The sequence below is a fragment of the Periplaneta americana genome, chromosome 3, assembly GCF_040183065.1.
Source record: "Periplaneta americana isolate PAMFEO1 chromosome 3, P.americana_PAMFEO1_priV1, whole genome shotgun sequence".
Lineage (NCBI taxonomy): Eukaryota > Metazoa > Arthropoda > Insecta > Blattodea > Blattidae > Periplaneta > Periplaneta americana.
In genome coordinates, this window is record NC_091119.1 from 208,088,388 (window position 1) to 208,105,763 (window position 17,376).

The 17,376-nt window shown below is 38.1% G+C and overlaps 1 protein-coding gene across 1 annotated transcript in view; it reads left to right on the top strand.

The window, feature by feature from the left end:
* LOC138696984 (transcription factor Sox-19b-like) overlaps positions 1-17,053 on the top strand; it is a 182,211-nt gene extending 165,158 nt beyond the window's left edge. Inside the window, exon 5 of the mRNA XM_069822554.1 lies at positions 7,377-17,053. Coding sequence (XP_069678655.1) covers positions 7,377-8,018 — 642 coding nt within the window. The 3' untranslated portion in view covers positions 8,019-17,053. The remainder of the gene's footprint in view (positions 1-7,376) is intronic.
* Positions 17,054-17,376: the final 323 nt, after the last annotated feature.

A 17,376-nucleotide genomic window follows, 5' to 3' on the forward strand; every position in this document is an offset into this window, starting at 1 on the left:
CGGAAGAGAAGGCCTACTGGCCTTAGCTCTGCCAGATTAAATAAATTATTATTATTATTATTATTATTATTATTATTATTATTATTAACTTCTGCGGTATAATAACAAATTTATCGATCCATACTTGTTTTTAATTCCTCTTGTGTGAGCGTTATGTTAATAAACTTTGTCCTTTACATTTTCCCACAAATAAAAATCACACTAAATGAGATCGGGAATACGATGGGCCACAACACAGTGCTGATGAGAACTCTATCCTCAAATAGGCCTATCTACGAAATAAAATCCGCCGCAATGGTGCGCTATAGTCCTGTGGATCCGCGTTCGATCCCCGGTGTACCCCCGATTTATAACAAGCCTGTGATCCGATAACATAGGCGTTTCTCATTATATCATCGCGGGCGTATCGTAGACCAGCCTCCTGTGACGCACCCTGGGCAACCACTCTGTCGGTAAATCGGTCTACACAACTGGCTTCATATGGCTGAATGAAGAACAGTCAAGTACTACTCATTAATTAAAAGAGATGAAATAAAGTCTAGTGATTCGTAAATAGTGTTTGCTATAGTAGATTTCTGGTGAAAGAATTATTGTTGATATTCAATATCTGTTAGTTCGGAAAAAGGTCTTCCTAGTTCTTTGTTATTCTGTGTATATTCAAACCACACACATACAAATCCGTTCACCATGTATTGCAACTTAATGCACAAATCTGGTGTTTTCTGCGCTCCAGTGTCGGTTATGTTGTGAAATAACGTGGCCATGTAGTTCCAACCACGTATCATCCGAAAATACGATTCATTCAAGATCTATTCTCCTACAAGATCGGACTCCACTCGCGTGATCGCACGGTAGCAATTCGTGGACCACTGCAATTCTATAGCGTTAAAAAAGTAAATCGTTTAGTGACAATCCTTGCTGACGATTTTAAAACTACTTTTTTCTGAGCGAGTCGATATGTATGTATGTATGTATGTATGTATGTATCTATCTATGTATGTATGTATGTATGTATGTATGTACACTGCAAGTGGGCAAGCACCCGGTGGCAGTGGTATACACAATATAAACAATACACAATAATTACAATGAATAATAAAACATAAAATAACCTAATTTTACAATACACCCTACATATGTCAATACAACCTACATATGTCAATACAACCTACATATGATATCTTGGTATATTTTCGATTCTTTCATTTATTTCAACTAATTTTTCTTCCATTAGAACTCTACGACTGCTAACACTATTTTTTTTGTCGTTATGGTCGTTAAAGTATAGGTACTGTTTCTTACAACTTTTCTAACATGTTGGCAAGGAGTTTCCCTGCCTGTGAATCGCCTTGCCATTTGTAGGCTAAATATTTCAATTAATATTCTGCAATGTCCATGTATTGTGGGTCCCTATCACCACGGCATGGCGCGTCCTCAGGTTGCGGATAGAGGAGACGGCCTCCAGATATGGAGGGTAGCTGCGAATATATTGAATAAGCAGTCACAGACAGCCGATAAGGTGTGGTCCTTCATCTTGGGTGTTGAGCGAAGGGCCAACAACCCATCACTGTAAAAAAAAAAGAGCCTGTTACGAGACCCCAACAAAAACTGTAGAATATGCCATTAGGAAAGTCCAGGAAAACAGAGAGGGTTTGAAATTGAACGGTTCAAAACAACTATGCCTACTAGTCTATGCGGATGACGTGAATATGTTAGAAGAAAATACACAAACTATTAAGTAAGATACGATAATTTTATTTGAAACAAGTAATGATATAGATTTGGAAGTAAACCCCGAAAAAAAAAAAAACAAAGTAGTGGGTACTTGATTCTGTCTCGTGACCACAACATAGTAAGAAATGGAAATATTAAAATTGCATATTTAGCCTTTGAAAAAGTGGAAAAATTCAAATACCTTCAAGTAACAGTAACAAATTATAAATGATACTCGAGAGAAAATTAAACACGGAATAAATATGGAAACTACTTTTAATTAAAAAAAAACTTAGTTAGAATTTATAAAACAGTTAGGTAGGCCTACGTTACCGATTTTTGTGTATGGTTGTGAAACGCGGACTCTCACTTTGAGAGAGGAACAGGTATTCGAGAATAAGGTGCTTAACAAAATATTTGAGGCTAAGAGGGATGAAGTGACAGGAGAATGAAGAAAGTTACACAACCCAGAACTACACACATTGTATTCTTCACCTAACATTAAAATCCAGACGTTTGAGATGGGAAGGGCATGTAGCATGTATGGGTGAATCCAGAAATCCATATAGTGTATTAGTTGGGAGACCTGAAGGAAAATACTTTGTGGAGGCCGAGATGTAGATGGGAGGATAATGTTAAAATGGATTTGAGGAAGGTGGAATATGATGCTAAGGACTGGTTTAATCTTGCTCAGGATAGAGACCGATGACGGGCTTATGTGAGGGCGGCAATGTACCTACAGGTTCTCTAAAAGTCATTTTGTAAGTAAGTATTCTGGAATGTTCAAAAATGTTTCTGAACTATAAAAGAGTTAAAAACAGGTTAACTTTTGTATTGTTTAAATATATTTAGCGACATTTTAAAGTTCTATTACCGACGGAAATAAAATTTCCTCCATTTATAGGACAATGATTTAGAGATTTTCCACTGCCCTTCAACGTCTTTTTCATAAAATGGTAATACTGTTGATGAGAAACTTCGCTTCTAGAAAATAACTAAGTTACTATGTAAGAGAATGATTAGCCTATTGAACGTTCAAGATAGCACGGAACCTCTGTGAAACTAGTCCATTAACGTATAACACTGCCATAGTGTGATATGAACCCCGATTATCCGTCACCTTATTAGCCGATTGACGGATTATCCGCCTGCCTATTTCTCGCTCTTTTTTCTTCTTCATAAATAAATAGCCTAACTTGTATGAAGATCTGTTCTGTACATCATATTAGTAGGCTCTACATAGGCCTATTATGTTTTATTACAAGCCTTATCGTACACAGCATTGTCTACTGTTGGAATTGCCGTTCTGTAATATAACTTGTATATAAAATGTCTTCCACGGGTGTTAACAGAAAACGTGTTGTGCTAAGTATCGGAAAAAAAATTGAAATAATTGAATGGTTTGAGAAAGAGAAACTATGGCCCATCTCGTAGCAGAATACGAGATTGGAGTTACAACTGCGGGATTTAATAAAAGAAAAACAAGGATAAAGTGTAAAACGTATGTAAATCTACAACATGAGGTCTCCTTTATTCCTCTTTCCTGAGACAGTCATTACAAAGAGCTTCCTTGTCTCTTAAAAACCCGTCGTTGAAAACCAGTCTTAAATTAGTGAACTTCTAATCCACTACATAGAGAGTTAAATACAAAACCATGGCAGAAATTACAAAATCTTTCATGGTACGGAGTATCCGATTTTTTTTTATCAACCGTTCAGTCCATCACCTTCATTACCACTGATAATAGAGGTTCTACTGTATTGAAGTTGGAAAGTTGTTTATTGAAATAACTGATCATCAGTCTTAATAGTAATTTACAGGCAATTCCAATGTACATAATTAAATGTTTTAAATAAATAAATCTAGAAAGTAAATAGTGCAGAGCCAGGGGGGCTCAAGCCCCCTTACCTCCCCTAATGCAAACCCACGCATAGCCTATATTATTTTCCGATTCGAACAACTGAAAGATGAAGACCACAATCGCATAAGAAGTCCGTGTATAACAAGCTGGAGCTGAAATGCGTTGTGATTCGAGGCATACATGTCTGCGACAGTTGACGGTTGATTGCAATGTAATAAGTCGAGTTGGCAGAGGCAAGTAACCCTAACTAATTACCCGCACTTTCTGTAAACAACTTACAATTTCAACTAAGGAGTTCATAGACTTGTTTACATTCAATAGAAACCTCTCAGCTAGTCCAACTAAAATATTTACAAGACTGCGCCGTGGAATAATTGGCCGAGCCGTTCATTAAGCATAACATGCCACTTCTCAGATGTCACACGGCGTCGGGAACTTGGGCTCAAACACTCAATTGATTCCACCCTCCAAAGACTTGTTAGAGTGTGTGTGTGCATGTTTGTTCTTCGGTGTCAACTGCTCACGGCAGGATATGTGAAGTTGGGTGTGTTACCCTCACAGCTAAACAGAACTTGTTTCCTGTATTTGTTTGGCGAGGAAACACAAATGGCGTGAGGTGGGTAAATACTAACCGCGGCTTTTGATCGCAAGAGTTTTGTTACTCCGAGACTTTGACGTATTTGGACGGAGCAGAGTAAATAACGAGGCAGCTCCTGACATATCGAACGCCAGCAAAGCAAGTCTGCCAAAAACCTCACGAAGCAATCGCAGGACGAAACTGGCCAACCAGAGAACGTTTCAATCACCTCGAAAATTAGATATAAACAACGGAACAGTGGCGGCTGATTGACTGAGGCAAGTGAGGCCGGGCCTCAGTCACTTGGCTTAACTGAAACCAAATTTTGTGTTTTTATATAATGTATTAGTTATTTGAATGAAGCATATATCGCTGTAGAAGCATTTGAAAACTTTGTGATGTATATAGACGTGTTTTGCAGTAAAATTTGCTCCTAAGGCCAGGATCGCTCGTGCCGGATCTGGCTTGTGAAGTATATAGATCTGTTTTGCAGTAAAATTTGTTCCCGAGGCCAGGATCGCTCGTGCCGGGTCTGATTTCTGAATTTCCTGTATTTTCGCGGGCTTTGAGCTTGCGCTTAAAACGTTGTAGCTGAGGCACAATTCGTCAGGCCTCGTGGCCTGGTCAGGTTTCACTCCTCCCAACCATGGGCCGGCATCAAGGGTAGAGTGGGGTGGGAATAGCAATGGTGACTTGTCTTCCTAAATAGGCCATAAATAACAAAGATTCCAGCTCTTTGGCAGGCAGAGACCCACACTATTCTCTCCCCTTATGTCTATGACTTAAGCGAGGGTGTTGTACTATTATACTTCGTAGTACAGTAGTGAATCTGGGCCAATGTTGTTATATATTTCGAGAAAATATAAACAGAAACAAATGAGAGAAATAATACTGGTGCAGTTAATTCATTGTTAGAGTATCCTTTTTCGAGAAGAAATAATACTGAAATAAAGGAAGTTTTAAATAAAGAGAAAGACTACCGAGATACCTACGACATCGCTGACAATTTTTCTGACACACAATCTTAAAACGCGAGTTTCTATTGCATCCTGGTATGGGCAACATAAATGGTTAAGTGGTAATGTGGTGCAAAATAAACTTCTCTGTTGGCCTTGTTCGTTGCTGTCAAAGGAAAAAAATAAAAAGAAAAGAAAGAAAGGGGAATTTCAACACATAATATGGGATGCTTCATCACACTGAATCAATCACTGAAACTCACAGCATAACAGCTTATTTGGTCAGTGAAATTATTATTTTTTCATTAATAGTAATAATAATAGAGTAATAATAGTACAGTAATAATGATATTAATAATATAATAACAATAATAATTAATATCATAAATAAACATTTCCTATCGGAGGCACTCAACTAGTTGCATCTGGCCTCACCGAGGATTTCGATCACCGGCCGCTACTGCAACGGAATAGAATCCCAAATGAAATATCTGCGTCGGCCACGTGAGAAAAGAAACGGAGAATAGTGGGACCAAAATGCACCTCTAGACACTACAACTAAGTGTGTGTCATTTTACCCGACGTTAACTGCATTTTTGTTGTTCGGCTCAATCACGAAGAAGAGACAAAATTTGGGCCACCTGAATTTTCCAAATCCAAGTTCCAGTTATAACATAGCCTACAGTAAGAACTGAGCATGCGCATTATGTTGTAACTGGAACTTGGAAAATTCGGATGGTCCAAATTTTGTTTGTGAGTCTGTAGGGCAAGAGAAGTTATAATAAGTGCAAGTTGTAAATTACCGAGAAAGCTTTCAGTGCATATCACTTTATGAAACTGAGGGAACTGAATCCACAGCAAATGATGACAATACCAACTGTGGATATTCGTAAGAGAAACGCTAGAAAGCAAAGAATAGCACTGAACATCGCCATCTAATGATACTCTTGATTCACTGGAGTTGTGTACCAACCAGACAAACCTAGAAGCGCAAAATTTAAAACCATTATAATAATAAGAATGTCAGTAGCACCAGTAGGTTATGCTGTTCAACCCTGATATGTCATTTCAGGTTATTCTCCATTGTCATCTAAATAATCATGCTTCCAAGACAAGTGTGTGTATGTATATTATATACACACAAAATAGGGGCGGCTTTTTAATGAACACTTTTTTTTTTTTTTTACTTTTTCGTGAAAAATAAATAAAACATCACATTTCGAAACAACAGTTTGTCAAGATACCCACTGTAGTTCTGATGTAACGATATGGCATTTAAATTCAATTGAATCATTTAGCTCTTTTATTACTCTTTTACATAGACTTTATCACGTAAATACATCGAAGTAAATAAACATGTAATAAACATAATTGTAAGAACATAATAATACAAGTTAGCAGTAGGTGTTAGTAATGTTACCTGAAGAAATGCAAGGTGGAAATCACAAGCAGTTAATCTATTATGTTTAATTGATTTTTAAATTAATTAAATTTCAAACTATGATCAATTCAACTTTACTTGCGACTTCGTTGTATTTGGAACACATTTTCAGAACGGGAAAGTTCAAGTAACTCTTCGTTGTTTAACATGTCATTAATAATAATAATAATCGTCGCCGTCGTTATCATCATCATCATCATCAGATATCTCTGTACTCAAGTTCTTTCTCAATAGCCATGGCTGCTTCTGTAGTTTTCTGGCGCTGGATATCATGGCTTATTTAGAAATATGTTTAATATACAGAAGTACGGTAGTTTCTTTTTTTCAGCCAGAATGTTCAACGTATAGTTTTTACTCTGTTGTTTCCATTAACTCTGATTTATAGATAATTGTCATTCCTTCAATGTAATCCATACTGATTATACAAATTGTAGCCTATTCTTTCTTTCATTTTGTCTCTGTATTTATATGTAGTCTACAAGTCGTTAAAATTTAACTCAAGGCTATTACTGTAGAATCTTTAGTGCATTGCAAATACTCATAATTTAAATATGTGTTATGTGACTTATGTCACTACTTTATCGATTAGGTCTGGTTGAGTGAAGAGAAGGCTTTATGGTCTTAACTACGTCAATGAAAATAAGTCATTCTACGTTCTACATCATAATTATTATCTCCTACAAACTGTCAAGGGCGCAATTAATTCCGGTGAGAGTTGTCGCTGGATGAATTTAATTGTGGAACGAGTTGTGGGACAAATTTCTGACTTTGGACGAGTTGTGGTAGTACGAGTTACCTGGGACAAATTGTGAAACCTGTCTGTTGCAGGTGGTGAGCTCGATGGACGCCATGAAGTACTCGATGGAGGCGGACAAGTACCGCTCCGCCTACAGCATGCCTCCCTCGACGCTCGCCATGTCCATGTACAGCGCCGACCCCAAGTACATGGACTCCACCGCCAAGAGCTACATGGAGCGGGGCTACCTGGACCCCACCTCCGCCCTCACCAAGGCCTACTTCGAGTCCTCCAAGATGTACATGGAGTCGGGGGCGGCGGCCAGCAGGGGCGGCTACGACCCGGCGGACGCCTCGCAGCGGGCCGGCGCCTACCCCGCGCTGGACATCAGCAAGATGTACGCCGACGCCGCCCCCGCCCCGCCGCCCTCGCGCACCCCCACGGACTCGCCCGACGTCGTCGGCAAGGGAGGCGGCGTTGCGACCGGCAACGGCACTTCGTCCGGCGAGCGGCAGGACGTGGGGGCGTCGTCGTCCGCCTCGTCGACGTCCACGTCGTCCGCCGCCGCGTCGCCCGGGGGGCTGCCGAGCTACTACCCGGGGGCGGTGCACCAGCAGGGGCCGCCCATGCCCGGGCTCATCCCCATGGCGCAGTACGCCAGCGGGCACTACCACCAGGCCACCGCCCCCGGCGGCGGCAGCGAGTTCCGCCGCCCCCTCACGGTCATCTTCTGACCTGACAGGGCGTAGCCCCTAGGCTTGCGTCAGAGTCCTCCCCCGCCGCACTCCATATTGGACCTTCTTGGGCTGTACTGATGTCCGGGTACACGTGCAAGAACACCGGGTCGGGGTCCTCGAGCATGTGGGAACGTCAGTGAGCTATGACTACTGCTGTCGAGTAGCGAAAGGTGGTTTCAGTAGAAAAGCTTCCTTCCTCCAGGAAGGAGATTTCTCGCTGGTAGCCGCCAAGTTACTCGGTGCCTCGTCACGTGTATCTGGACAGCTCGTGTGTTGACAACGGACTATTTCCTGTGATGTAGCTCTGTACGTATGAAAAATGGTTAGTTGTAAATTGATTATGCATAGAATTATATATATAAATCTGTGACGGAAATTCTAGAGACTCTTGATTTAAAAGATAAGGTTGTTTATAATATTTCTCGTTAGGAAGCGCATAAGTATTTTATAGAGTATCAACTCAAGCGTAAGGCATCACTATGTTATTGAATTCATGGAAGGGTGTGTTTGTTATACGAAATCGCTTTTTGTTTTTACACGAATGTAATGTGTGCCATATCCATTACTGATTTTGAAGGGATAAAGTGAGAGATTTAACAGGAAACGTTCTCATGAAAGAAAATTTAATTAATGTATGGAAGGTGCTCTTATCTTCAGACCGGCATCTCTTTGCTCTGTTATCTAAGATTGAATGCTTTGTTATTGAGTTTATGTTTTACAATTCTAAACTAGAAACTGTCTTTATATTTGAGATAAGTTTACAAGATGTATCTATCCATTTATTTCGAAAGTTCTGCTATTTTTTAAGCTGACTACTGAACTATTTGGTTGGCAAGTTAAATAACGACACATTTTTCACTGTTGTTAAGGGCAATATTAAAGAAGACGTTTCCTCATTACAATTGAATTTAATTGTTTGGTTATATCGTGTACCTAACGTTGACATGTTATTTAAATGTAAATTCTCGACTTTTCCATAAACTGTGCTGCCTTGCAAAGAATTCTTCATGTCCAAATCGAAATAAATACATCAGGAGTGCGTGCGAAGGTGACGTTTCATATATCTCGAGGGCAGCTGTGTAGACCAGCCAAGTGGGTTGAGCTCTGAATGTGACGGGTAGTCATCCGGAACTCTCATTCAACTGTTGTTCAAGAATGTATTTGTTAATTAGTCGAAACAGAATATCATCGGAATATATAGCCTGCTTTACTTTCACCAGATGCTACAGTTTCTTTTTTCGTAGGAAGTAATTCTTGATACCCAATTCAATTGAATATCGACATAAGTTAATTAGCCTCAGTAGTTAATGGATGTCTGTTGCAGTCCAGCACAGCCAGCCAGACTCTCCGTTTAAATAATTTCCCTCAAGTTCCAAAGACACTCTCACACAGGTCGACCAGCTCTTTTTTTTTTTGGAGTTGGTTATTTAACGACGCTGTATCAACTACTAGGTTATTTAGCGTCGATGAGATTAGTGATAGCGAGATGGAATTTGGCAAGATGAGGCGGAAGATTCGCCATAGATTACCTGGCATTCACCTTAAGGTTGGGGAAAACCTCGGAAAAAACCCAACAAGGTAATCATCCCAAACTGGGATCGAATCCGCGCCCGACCGCAACTTCAGACCGCCAGGCAAGCGCCTTAACCGACTGAGCCACGCCGGTAGATACCAGCTCTTGGTGAAGAGCGCCTCTTGTCATAGGATTGTCGTCCTTCATCATATTGACCAGGGCTAGGATTTGATGAAATTGCATCTTTTTTTTCTAGTAAGCCAGAAACATAGTTGCTTTAGTATTTATGTGTTATGTGATGTTTTAAAACACATTTTTAGGGCATTTTTTTTTTTTGCAATTTTTGCCTGTTTCAACTCATAAGAACATTTTTGTTTCATTCGGTCATTTTTTAGGCATTTTCATTTAATTTTGGCCATAAATTCCCATTATTAATGTAAAATAATATTTATTTCCTTTGATATTTTCTCTACATATTTTGGCCATAAATTCCCATTATTAATGTAAAATAATATTTATTTCCTTGGATATTTTCTCTACATATTTTGTCCATTAATACTCATTATTTTGTATAATATTTTAATCGTTTTTCTACACAAATATTGTCATTTTAACGTAGTACACTCCATGTAATAGATCAGTCAAACCACCCCTTCAATATAGACTCCTCTATACCCGTGAGTTCCGTATAAGAGTAGCCTTGTCATGGGCTACATGGAAATTACTACTAGAATTTAATTTCATTACTGGTCTAAATAACTAGTACAAACATCTTTTCCTACTAAGCCAATTGTGTAAGATCAATTTTAGGGCATTTTTAAAGGCATTTTTTAAAGATTTTTAGGTCATAAATGCATTGTTTTTAGGACATTCTTTCATGATTTATAGGTCATCAAAATCCTAGCCCTACTAATGACATTTGCTACGCGTGGACTTATGTGCAGTCCAGAGTTCGACTTGTTTGGGTACTATTTCATCCTTCGAATGTCTGCATAATTGGATTATTTTTAATTCTAAGGGGAATTTGAAAAAAAAATCGAAATATCCAAAATTCGAATTAACAGCAAATTATTATTCTTTCCACAAAATTCATATAGGCAACAGGCAAAAGAATTATGCGATCTAATACAATAATGGTAATGAATAATGAATGTACAGTATTTTACCAGAACTGTTGTCATTACTATCCACATCCACACAAATATCTGGCTACTACTAGAAGAAAACACACTTTCTTTGCGAATGTTAAAATTGCGTAGGCCTACGCTCCAGGCTCCGACATTGTGCGTGCGAAGTAATTAGTAACTGTTGTACGCACAATAATGAAGATTTTCCACAAATTTGTTATCTCCCAAGTTACTAACTTGCGGATAAGAGGAAGAATGACACATACATATGTGATCAGCGTTTCACGTTGCTTTCACCTGGGGTCAGTCACTGACATCTTAAAGGCCTTCTTTTATTCCAATGCCTGTCGATCACTATGGTCCGCTTTCGTCAACAGGGGTTAAATAGGCTATACTGTACATTAATCCTGATTTTATTAACTTTTTTTTATCTATTTTGTTGTCTGTTTTCGTTTTTCATTTGTTTTCCTTTTACTTATACTAATACAAACACAACAACACCCATGCCCGAGGCGGGACTCGAACCCACAACCCTTCGGACCAAGCGATAGGGACATGCCGTGCCCCTACCGCTTGAGCCATCCGGGCCGGCATAACTTCAAGTTATAGGTCTCGCAAGTACGGACTACCGACGGAAGAAACGCGAATCAAACACTGCGATAAGGAAGAGCGGGCGAGAGGAAAGGTCACGAGATAGGTTGAATGATATTCAAGAGTACAATCGGAATAGAAATGACATCGATAGAATCAGTCTTGCGTTGTCATAGTTACATTACGACTTCAGTTTGTTCCATTGCATGTGAATACGTGTCTTGTATCGCATGGTATTATTATTTCATTCGTAAACATATGTTGCGCGTTTAATTAGCTTCGAATTTTTCTCTTGCTACGTTCTTCATTTCCACAGCGATGTCCTCATTTGTTCATCTTCTTGGAAGAGACAGTACTTCCATCGGCTCGCATCTCTCCCCCCTCGGCGTGCCTACATACACACGTCAAAACAGACAGCAACACCACCATTGGTTTTCGGTAGGCTAATCGTTTCTTGCGCGAGCTATACCATTTTAACTCGTTCTTGAGACTCTCTCGTTTCATCAAGCTTTTTCGGCACAGAGTTAGTTGGCACCACTTCAACCTTCGCGGGAAAGAGGGAAGTGCCAACCTAGAACGCAGTGACCGAGAATTTGTTTTTATGAACTCAATTTGTTGCGCAATTCTTGTTTTATTTCAACAGGTCTGATGGCCTTATCTCTACCAGGTTAAATAAATAAATAACGATGACCGAGAAAATGAAAAAGGTTAGGAAAAGAAACAGAAACACGCAATTTTCGGCACTAGAAATATTTTTATTCTTTGAATTAGGCAATATATATGGAGACATTTTAAAATGCAAGAAGTCAGGTGGATTGAAAGTGTATTTCCGCTCTCTTGCTTCCCGGGGATTGGATTTCTAACGTGTGCAATCTAGTGCACCCAGAACTCTAGCAAAATGGTAGAAAGCGTATTGATAGAAGTGATTAATAACACGTGGACGTTTTTCAACTGAAGGAAATTTTACGTACCTTTGTCATCTTAAGACACAAATATGCTTACGTACCTTTGTCTCAACAGTAACATCTTAAGGGGAGGCAGAGGTGAAATTTTCGAACAAAACTGAAGAAAAAACGAAAATTTGGTTTTTGCCATTTTTATTATCTTCATTTTGATATTCCAATGTTAGTTTTTGATTCTGTGCCCTTAAAAGTATGAAATTAAAACCAAGATAACTGTATTACTATATTATTCCCATAATAAACTAATACTTATCATTATTTATATACCTTCTCTGAACTTATAAATAAAAAGAAATATTCAAAATTTCTTACAATATGGTGCACGGAGCATTTTATATCATACGATATAAAGATTTATAAAATTATTAATATTTACAGAACTATTGTACTTAGAAAGTTGAAACTTGGTATGTGCATTACTAATAACATACTTAGTATCCATGATCAATTTCAAACAAATCGGATAAATTTTGTGAATTTTGAAATATTCACCTCTGCCTCCCCTTAAGCGACAAATTATGCTTATATAGTAACTTTAGAAATTCCAGCAATGTCTTCAGCCATTATATACAGCAGTCATTTCGTTTTAACTTTGAGATAAACTTTTAGCCCAACTGAAAGTAGGTGTTAACTTAACCTCAAGCATAATCCCGTGTTAAAACTAACCCCTGTTGATGAAAGAATATTAGTCAAATCTGAGAGTTAGGGTTAATTTCAACCCCTGTTCATGAAACTGGCAGTATGGAGTTTAGGAATAGAACTTTAATTTTTCGAATCGTCAGACGTTTCCACGAAAAACTTTCATACTTATTCTAGACTTACAGATTGAACACTGGTTCGGAAGTATCTAAATGTAAGTTTCGAAAATTGGAATCAAATGTGAATTTCTAAAATCAGTTTAAATATGAATTTCGAGGGGAATAAACATGTATTCGAATTACCCAATTTCAAATAACCAAACTCTACTGAATTATAAACAGTGAAAGAAGGCATGAAACCTGTTAACATACCGTATTAGAGAGTGTCATCTTCCTGACGTCCATTTAAACCTTAAATTCATAAATAAAGTAGCCAACAAAAATGTTCTTGACAACATGTAGTTTCATCTGCTTAAAATGTTTATGTTTATTTATGCTCGACCATGCCGAAATGTAGTAATTATACACCGATAGCAGCCCTTTAATGGACCTTATTAAAGTACACCTATTCATTAAAGTTCAGGTTTTCCACCAATCAGAAAGAAATATGAAAGCGCAAGTATCGATTATTCTCGGATATGCAATGGAAAGACAACTAGCGAAACGTCACGGAGGCTGGAAATCCAATACTGTCGCAGAAGGTTATGTTCTGTTACTATAATAATTAGCGTTAATTGTAAATAATATTCAAATAAATTCAATTTGTCATCTCGTTTTTCAATGTCTAAATCAATTTCCAGATTATATCAAGATTAATGTTCATTTTACTCTCTAGATTATATCAAGGTCAATGACATTTGTTCCTCGGAAAAAGTCAATACTTTCGCGTCTGCCCACTTCTCACAATTTATGAGATATTGCACAAGGTCACTTCCGCTCCCCAGTCAGATAAGAATAATATGAATACTTATGAATAATTTCAAGTTAGAAATATGGTCGAGCATAAAAAGTCGTATGAAACTTGCCTATAATGGTAATTAAGACGCTCGTATGAAAATTATGAAACTCGCTTGCACTCGTTTCATAAACATACTCGCGTCTTAATTACTACCATTATAGGCTCGTTGCATAATGTACTATTATTCCTGCAGCCCATGGTAAGGCAGACAAAGAGTTGTGCTAATCACAGTTTGTTACATTTTAAACGGAACTTTTTGTGCCAGGAGTTACATGACCAAATACTAGTGAATATTAGGTTCACTTCATGTCAAATGAATTAAACACAGTATTCTTAAACCTGGCGTCACTTTTTGGTCACACCTAACCATCAAGTTGCACTTTTAAATTACTGTCACACTGAAAACAATACCTGTCCACTTTTCTCTTGTGATAATCATGTGCTGAAATCGAACAAACTTGGTACTAACTATGACACCTAACCATGCATGTAGGCCTATTTAATTCTATAAAGTCTCACAGTAATGTTCCATCTTGCGGAAGAAATAACTCCATTGCACGTTGTTAAAGAGTACAAGCTATTAAATTTGTAGTAATTATGAGTCTGGAACTGATATGAATAACTACTGAGAGATGTGCTGGGTTTGCAGTGTAGTGGCACGAAATGGAAACTATTAAACTTTTCTAAGCAAATGGTTCACTTCAGACTGCACGATCCTCAGGACCAAGTACATAGTCCTGCATAAGATAACCGCGCTATAACCGATTTCAATTAATTTTCTACTGTTTATTGATTTTCTCTCCGAACAGATTCCGAATAAATTATATAGAGTGTCCCAAAAATATTCTGCATTAGTTCAGAAACGTGTTCCTCATATGTAAACAATGAAGAAAATAGTTTCTACGTACGTATGTCCGAAATTATTCCATCATATTAAGCGCGGTTCTCCCTCATCATCTGAGCTTGTGATTTTAGTGATGTTGTTCGAACCCCATGTACTTCCTAACAGCGTACAGACGCTTTCTGGCAAACAAACTATCTGTTTTCCTGTCCCACGTTCCTCAACAAACATTCTAAACGCATGATGGCGCTACCCTACACTTTAGTCTCGCTTCCCGCAGGGATCTGAATCAAATTTACTCTAGTCGGTGGATTGGTAGAGATGGATTAGTTTTGGCCTCCACGCTCACCTGATTTACACCTCTTGGATTTCTAGTTGTGGACTCATTTAAAAGCACTGATGTATTCGTCTCCGATGGGAGGCACGAACACTCCCCGCAATCGAACTGTAGTGGAGAGACAATATGTGAAAGCCTGTAATTCCTACCGATGTAGGCTACAGATATGGAATTAAAATTTGTAGCGAGTCTTGATGGAAGTCTACAATTTTGCACGACTGTCCACAAGTAACATATATACAGGGGCTTTTGTTTACTGCACATGCGCAGTGTGTTGTAAGTGAAACATACAATATGAGAGCTCCAAATTGTATTTCTGTACTAGCCGTACCCGTGCGCTCCGCTGCACCCGTTAGAAATAAATATAAATAGGACATTTGATCCAGGGAACATTCGTGTTTGATAGAAGGATAAATCGTTTAATATGTTACTTAATTTAAATTGTATTAAAAAAATTAAAATGCTATCATTTTGATCCAGAGACACTCATTTGGTCATAAAAATTATTGTAGGAAATACAGAAAACGAATGTACAGAATAGCCTATCAAGTTTTCTGTGCATAAGAAGCTATTTTAATCTTACCTGTCCTCGATTCACTCAGAAGTTACTGTAATAACATTATAGCATTATATCCATCTAGAGAAACTACACTTTCCAATGGTGAATTAATAATTAATTATACAAATCGGTTAATTTAGCTTCCGATATTACTTCATACAAATACAGAAACATTCTCTGTAGGCTATTTTTCATAGCTTTCGAGTGTTGTTGTCCAAGGCCCCTTATAGATGAAGTCATTTATTTTTTATTTCACTACACCGCCTTAGATGGCGATATTGTAATTTTGAAACTCATTTATCTCATTAAATATCAGTCCTATCAACATTTTGCATAGAATAAAACTTATCGGAAATTATTTTTAAAGAAACTTTTATTATGCAATATTTTTCATGAAAATTAATAATAAGGGAGATATTTCGATTTATTTAATTCAAGCCCCCTTATAGCCCCCCCTTTTAAATAAAACATTTTGAATGCCATATAGCCTAAATTCTAAGTTACAACGAACTTAATTTATATTCCAATTTTCATATAAATCGGTTCAGCCATTATCGCATGAAAAGGTAACAAACAACCAGACAGACAGACATACAAACAAAAATTTCAAAAAAGCTATTTTCGGTTTCAGGGTGGTTAATTATATATGTTAGGACAAATTATTTTTGGAAAATCGAAAATTACCAGAAAAATTTCGGCTACAGATTTATTATTAGTATAGATCTGTACATATAAACTATTTTCATTGTTTACAGGAAAGCAATTCCTGAAGTTATGCAGCTTATTTCTGGGACACCCGGTATACGCGGGTAAAATCAGACCTTTTTGCGGCATTCCCCGTTCTGTTCCGTGCATTAGCTTCACTCCATCTGCAGTGTCAGACAGTAATGCCCGCCTTGTATGTGCGGCTGGTATATTACAGAATTTATTAACTACTCGAGGCTCATGGTTTCAAAATTCAGATGTGTTGGCCTCTGGTGAAAAAAGCAGGAACTAGAATAAAAAAAGGAGTAAATTATAGTGCATCCGGAGCACAGTAATACAAATCATGCCTAAATCTGAACCTACATTTTGATTTCTTGAGATTAAATGACGCGCGTTCAAAATGCATGCAGACTTCAAGATAGTGAATACCTGCAACAAGGCAATATAAGAATACAATGCAACAGACACGTGACTTTGCTGAACAAATGAAGTGATGGGCTGTTTCGCGCATGTGAATGTCGTGTTATGTGCAGTATTCTAGGGGTGTACATAGCATTTCGTGTGAAGATGTGTGTTTGCTACGCAGCCGTGTTCCCTTCATTCCATCTTTCGATTTCTTGAACGTTCCTATCGATCCAGTCTTTATGGCATTTCTGTACTTGATTGTAAGTAGCTATCGTGTAAACAGTGTAGAGGTAGTAGAGGAAACAAACATAGTTGCATAATGTAAGATATTATTCAACCCATACTGTGTTGTGCAATTGAAACCATAGTAATGAAATATATATTAACATAACTTGCTTTCTGTCTCTCACTGATGAAACCCTCTTCCTTCTGAATGCTTGCAATGGACTTCTTTCGGTTCCAAGCACTGCAGGCTTGCCTCCGACCGTTATGATCAAGCTTCGCATTTTTTGTCACACTGAATTATCGAGAATACAGCCTTGTACACGGGGGAGTTCTACTGCCTGGCTCTCATTGCACAGAGGTCTTGTAACCTGCATGTACTTTTGACTGACGTCATTAATGTACCAGGAGAAACTACTCCATCCAATATAGCTCTTGTGACAAACATGCGAAGCCTGGTTATGATCGCTAAGAATACTGGGTGTTCAGTTCAAAAT